The sequence below is a fragment of the Danio aesculapii genome, chromosome 14, assembly GCF_903798145.1.
Source record: "Danio aesculapii chromosome 14, fDanAes4.1, whole genome shotgun sequence".
NCBI classification, from domain to species: Eukaryota; Metazoa; Chordata; class Actinopteri; order Cypriniformes; family Danionidae; genus Danio; species Danio aesculapii.
In genome coordinates, this window is record NC_079448.1 from 38,970,553 (window position 1) to 38,977,154 (window position 6,602).

Here is a 6,602-nt window from a genome sequence, read left to right on the forward strand (position 1 = left end):
ACATAGGGAGAACATGCAAACTCCACACAGAAATGACTCAGCCGGGGCACCATTTTTAAAACTACTTAGTAAATTACAATTTCTGAGAAAAACTGCTCAATTACAGTAATATGAGTCTTTGTAATTTGTTACTTTACACCACTGGTCTCCAGATACTCTTACACAAGAGTGTAAAGTTTGTTAGACTGACCCAAACACAAATAGTCCTTTTGATTTCATCCTTCCCCTAGTCTTTGTGTTTGAAATGCCTCTGCATGTTTGCTCTCTTTTACACACTGGAATTTCCAACTAGAATGAAAGCGAAAGCAAAACTGAGAAAAACAGGCTCAATGTGAGTCATGATCAATGCCTTGTTTTTGCTTATAATCCTCTGCTTGTCTCTGTGTGTGAACATTTGTATGAATTTCCACAGGAGCACAGACCAAATATAAAAACTCGGAGTTTAGTCAGCCAAACAGACAGAGGACATCAACCGTGAAGAAAGCAATGGAAACAAGCACTTACAGGATCATGCATCTCGACATCCTTTTCTGTTTTCTGGTTTTGGCTGGTGAGATACAACAATTTGACCTTATAGTATCAATATTGCTGATAAACCTGAAACTTATCTCGTAAGTGCTGCTAGTGTGTAACACAGCATGTAGCGTACTTCACAAAATAAGCTTGATTTAACAGTTTATTGTGTTCTGCAATGTATATTTAATGTTATTAAGGTTAAATACATGTTAAAACATACTAATTACATTTTTTTCTTGCTAACAAAACAAGTTTACTATTGCTTTGTGGTGGTGTGTCATTAAAATGCATTGTGAAAAGACTATACAAGCAAATTAATATGCACAGTAAACATTGCAAAAGTGATCCAAAAACTGTATGCAAATGAATCTCAATGTGCCTCTCTCTTTCAGTGCTTAGCAGCTCATGTGTTGATCAAGGTATGAAATGCAAATGAAAAAAAAATTACAAACAATTAGACAAATATAAAGACGAAAACAGGAAGTACATAACACAGAGATGAGTTTTTACACATTTTTTTCCACAGTGAAATTTGGACCCCTCTGCGGTGGAAACCCAGATAACATGAAAAGAGGATGTGATACAAAGTATGGTTGTGGACACTATGGAGCCAGCCGGTAAATTGTGACTTTTTGTATATAATGCTTCAATTTGCTGATGACACGTTAAAGAAATTATCTTTATTCTGTATCACAGAAGTTTTAACAACACCAAATTATACCTAAAAGAAGATATTTTGCAGTTGGCGCCAGTGGTGTTGTGGTTAGTGCCTCAACACATGGACTTCGGTGCTCACGGCGACCCGAGTTTGATTCCCGCCTCGTGGTTCTATTCCGATACCTCCCCTCTCTCTCTGCTCCCCATGCTTTCCTGTCAATACTCTCTACTGTCCTTTCCATTAAAGGGGAAAATCCCCCCAAAAAATTATATATAGAAGATATTTTGCAGAATGCTGTCTCTACCACTTTTTCACAAGGCATTCATGAACAAATTTAAAAATAACTGACGCCAGATCTACAGTATTTTGATGCTCTGCATCATTTTGATTGTACATTATGACCAGGGTTGAGAGTAATTATTTACAAAAATCACAAGTTTCTGCTATTAAATTGCTTTTCCACTCAATAACTTTACATTTTTAGGTAGTTATAAATGCCTTCGTTCTATAAAAATGAAGTAATTGTAATTAAATACGCTTAAGAAATAGTTTTAAATCAATTAGTAAATTAGTTCATGACAATACAAGATCAATGCTTTTAAGGTCATCTCTCTCTCTTTCTCTCTCTGTAGAGTCAGAATTGAAGTCAGAATTATTAGCCCCCCCTGTTTATTTTTTTTCCCAATTTCTGTTTAACGAAGAGAAGATTTTTTTTTCAACACATTTCTAAGTACAATAGTTTTAATAACTCATTTCTAATTTATTTTATCTTTGTCATGATGACAGTAACTAATATTTTACTAGATATTTTCAGGACACTTCTTTACAGCTTAAAAGGACATTTAAAGGCTTAACTAGGTTAATTGGGTTAACTGGGCAGGTTAGGGTAATTAGGCAAGTTATTGTATAACAATGGTTTGTTTTGTAGACTATCAAAAACAAATATAGCTTAAAAGGGCTAATCATTTTGACCTTAAAATGGTTTAAAAGAAATTAAAAACTGATTTTATTCTAGCCGAAATAAAACAAATAATACTTTCTCCAGAATAAAAAAATAATATTAGACATACTGTGAAATTTTCCTTGTTCTGTTAAACATCATTTGGGAAATATTTAAAAAAGAAAAAAAAAAACAAAAAACAAAAGAGGGGGATAATAATTCTGACTTCAACTGTATATAAATGTATGTATGTATGTATGTATGTATGTATGTATGTATGTATGTATCAATTGCACATTCATATATTTTTATGGTAAATATATGTTATGACATGAATGTGCTATAAATTTGAAAAGTCTTGTCTTTTGATAAACATAGTTTCAATTTTTTGTGTTATTTTTTTAACAAAATTAAAGCTCCTGTTTGACTCAACTTTAAAGAATTAAAAGTTTAATTTCTGTTGTTTAGGCAATGGTGGATTTTTAGTATTGACTCAACCAATAAAATTATTTATTGAGTAACTAAGTTATTTTTCAGTCAAAATACTCAGAAAGGTTTTAAATACAATCATAATGATGTTATTAGTAATTAATAACTTTTTTGAAGAAACATACACTGATTACTGATAAACTTTAAAACAAAATTAAGCTAATATTTATATATATATATAGAGAGAGATAGATATATGTGTGTATATATATATATATATATATATATATATATATATATATATATATATATATATATATATATATATATTTATTTATTTATTTATTTATAGTATTGATTTTGATTCTTATTATGTGTACCTGTGCTGCAGTGGGAGCAAGAAACACATGGGTCTGGACATTGTGTGTTCTGATGGAGCCTATCTTTATGCTCCATTTGATGTCAGGATAATCGGCAGAGCTAAACCATATGGAAATAACAATGCTATTGATGATGGGATAACCTTAATGGGTGAAGGTTTGTACTGTCATCACATATATATTAACTTAATAAAATGTTTCACAAATTTCATTTAGAGACTTTATTTATTTATCTTTAACTACATTTTTGTTTGTTTATAAAAATAATTCCACAAATGACATTTGAAGACTTCATACAAGAGAATCATAATTTCACAATAATGCCATCTGTTCGGCAGGTCTCTGCTTCAAGCTCTTCTACGTTATGCCAGATCAGTTGTCCGGGACCCGGTTTAAATATGAAAAGATCGGACGTCTTCTGCCCATGCAGAAAGTTTATCCTGGCATCACTTCCCATGTTCATGTTCAAATGTGTGACAAATCAGATCCAACAAAGTACTTCTGATGGAGCCGATGACCGACTGCCACCTTCAAACTTCTGTTGCATTCAACTGATCCAAATGTCAACTTTTTTTGCATTTTATGTCATTTGTCAGATTTAATTCCTTAAACTTACAGAGTTTCAAATGCTTTGTACAGAACTTTGCGAAATAACAATAAAGTCATTTAATCTAACTGCAGTGTATGAGAGCACTAAAAACACTGACCAAAAACCAGGGATGTTGCTAGACATAAAGCTCTACTGGGAGCCAATCACAACTCACCATTTGCGCAGTCTGACTTAATTAACGGAGATGATCCTCTAAGAAGAATACTCCTGTATTTAGCATGGCAGGTGAAGAGCGGGATGCGCGGGTAAGTGGTTACTTGATTTCTATAGTGGTTTATGTATGCAAAGATTAAGTATCAAACGTTTGTTAAAGCAATGGCTGCTGTTGTTTATAATGTAAACTTTATAACGTAAATTAAGATCATCTCCGTTAATTCAGACTGCGCAAATGGTGAGTTGTGATTGGTTGTGATTGGTTGAACAGTAAGCTCGCATCTTATTGGCTACAGGGCACGAGTGACTCACGTGGGAGGTGTGTGCTGACAGGAAAGTCTCAAAAATGCACACACTCGTATTCAGGGTGAGTCGTACGTGAGAGAGGATTTGCACATTCTCATTCAGGATGAACTCGTGAATTTTAAACATACAAAACTTTTTGTACACTCTTATATATTTGCAAATGGTGTTTTGCATTTGTGAAACGTATTTTACGAAAATGTATTTTTATTTTGTGCATGTGAATTGTTTTTGTAAGTATAAATAAATATTTTACGTACGTGAATTTGGCTACGCATGTGTACATCGTGTCTTTTGCGTGAATTATTATTGAGTCTAATCTCTCTCCATAGTTACGCTGGTTTTCCAACGCATGAGCGGCGCATAACAAGCAGCCTGCTTTTTTGGCGCGCATGTTTACTACCGGGACTCTCAGAAGAAGAGCAGCGCGTGCGCGAGCAGCGCGTGCAAGAGGCGCGCGTGTTCTCTGCGCACACGCGGAGATGCGTCAGTTTGCGTTTTGATTACATTGCTATTACATTGCTTTCACCAGCGTTGGTTCGGTTGCACTTAGAGAATAACGTCTTTATTTCGGAATGACCACTCTTAATAAATACACTTGCATATGAAGTAAATCATATCTCAATGCATTTACTGGGGCACTTGAGATTTTCACTGGGGCACGTGCCCCAGTGAATTGGGTCTAGCGACGCCCCTGCCAAAAACTGTGTGGCATTTCCTGTTTAAATGCATCACCACAGATCCCACACAATGTTTATCACGCATGCGATTCATTGTAGGGCAGCTCTATCGACCACAACTAAGCAAAAATTTACAGTGAAAAGAAATTTCTTCCAAAATACGGTCGTTGAGGGGAAAAATTACATTCAAATACAAAACCTTTCAAAAATATAGCAGAGTAAAGAGTTATTGATTACAATTTTGTCACTTAATCATTTAAATCAGTCCACAAATTGAACTTTAGTTGTGAAATTGAGCAAACGTGAATTAACAATTTATTGATTTAAATGATCCGGTCAGAGCAGGTCTGCAGTAAATCATTCACTGATTTTACAAAGTGATTCAAAATAAGTGAAGAATGTCTCCAAATAAAAATTATGTGCTTTTAACTTTGACTCTTTTTAATTGAAAAAAAAAAAAAAAAAAAAAAAAAAACTGGAATCTGAGGGCATTTCTGTGAGTTCTCCCTGTGTTTGCATGGGTTTCCTCCGGGTGCTCCAGTTTCCCCCACAAGTCCAAAGTCATGCACTATAGGTGAATTAAAAAAACTAAATTGTCCATAGATTGTCCAGTGAAGGGTTGCAGCAGGAAGGGCATCTGCTGTGTAAAACATGTGCTGGATAAGTTGGCGGTTCATTTCGCTGTGGCGATTAATAAAGGGACTAAGCCGAAAAGAAAATGAATGAATGAAATTGTCCATAATGTGTGTGTAAATGAGTGTGTATGTGTGTTTCCCAATACTGGGTTGTGGCTGGAAGGTCATCCACTGCTTAAAACATATGGAATAGTTGGGGGTTCATTCTGCTGTGGCGATCTCTGAAATAGAGACTAAGCCGAAGGAAAATGAATGAATGAATGAATCAAGGGCACATATAAATCAGAACGTATGAGAAACAGAAACGTATTTACTGTAGGGAATTTACTATAGGAATGTACTAATTGTCTTCATGGATCTTTACTTTATATTTTAATGGTTTTTGGCATTAAATAAAAATAGATAGATTTGAAATGTACAATATATTTTTGTTTTTGTATTCCAAGATCGCATTTGACTTCAAGCTTTCAAATACCACATCAATAAATCCCAGGCTAAATTACAATCATAAATGGAGAAGTGAATTTGGAAGATCCTGATATTGCTGAAAGACATTTGAAACAGCACAGTGAGATGTAAAAACCCTTCCTGATGTTTCTCATATTCCAAAGTACAGTCCTAGTGGTGCTTCATTAGGTTTATGTAAATTGATAACTATCTTAACCTATATCACCATCCAAATTCGGTAAAAAATAAATTGTGTGGTTTGGTGTTTTTAGGATTGACCACAAGAGGGAGGCAGAGCGCACATACCAGAATCATATTACTTGTTTGTCATTAACAAATCGACTTCTTACATCTGTATGAAAAAATATGTGTCATAATCCTCATCATGTACTTTCTGTGAAATATAATAAATATAAATACATTATAATATATAAATATAAATAAAATATGTGTTTTAGAGATAATAATGAACAAGTAGATTAATAATAAGACAGAAAATAGTTTGACTTCCTAAAACCACACATTTGGATGTAATGTGAACTAAAACATGATCACAATTTTATTTTTAGCTGTCAGTTAATAACAAGCACTGTTTTATTTATTTATTTGATGGAAAATAAGGTTCTACAGTTTATTCATTTCAAAACAACAACAACAACAACAACATCATCAACAACAACAACAACAACAACAACAACAACAACAACATTTTATTTTCCAAAAGATAACATAACTCTGACACAGCATCATCCAACTTAATTATGTGCAAATAACTCTTGTCTCCTTATTGTTCTTGGTTTACAGGATTTTTGGATTGGTAACTTATTTATCTTTTTAAAAATGAAATCTAT

At 33.6% G+C, this 6,602-nt stretch overlaps 1 protein-coding gene across 1 annotated transcript; it reads left to right on the plus strand.

The window, feature by feature from the left end:
• Positions 1-288: 288 nt before the first annotated feature.
• lect2.2 (leukocyte cell derived chemotaxin 2, tandem duplicate 2) lies at positions 289-3,598 on the plus strand. The gene is made up of 6 exons (XM_056472336.1): positions 289-331; positions 413-550; positions 909-935; positions 1,043-1,133; positions 2,935-3,080; positions 3,262-3,598. The coding sequence occupies exons 2-6, from the start codon at positions 487-489 to the stop codon at positions 3,426-3,428; spliced, it is 495 nt and encodes a 164-aa protein (XP_056328311.1). The 5' UTR covers positions 289-331; positions 413-486; the 3' UTR covers positions 3,429-3,598.
• The last annotated feature ends 3,004 nt before the right edge of the window (positions 3,599-6,602 follow it).

What these genes read in the sequence shown, in the direction of transcription:
- lect2.2 (XM_056472336.1), top strand. Translation starts at nt 487, where the DNA reads ATGGAAACAAGCACTTACAGGATCATGCATCTCGACATCCTTTTCTGT. An exon ending in CAGCTCATGTGTTGATCAAG is followed by an intron (nt 936 to 1,042) that starts GTATGAAATGCA and finishes TTTTTTCCACAG; the next exon opens with TGAAATTTGGACCCCTCTGC. An exon ending in GATAACCTTAATGGGTGAAG is followed by an intron (nt 3,081 to 3,261) that starts GTTTGTACTGTC and finishes TCTGTTCGGCAG; the next exon opens with GTCTCTGCTTCAAGCTCTTC.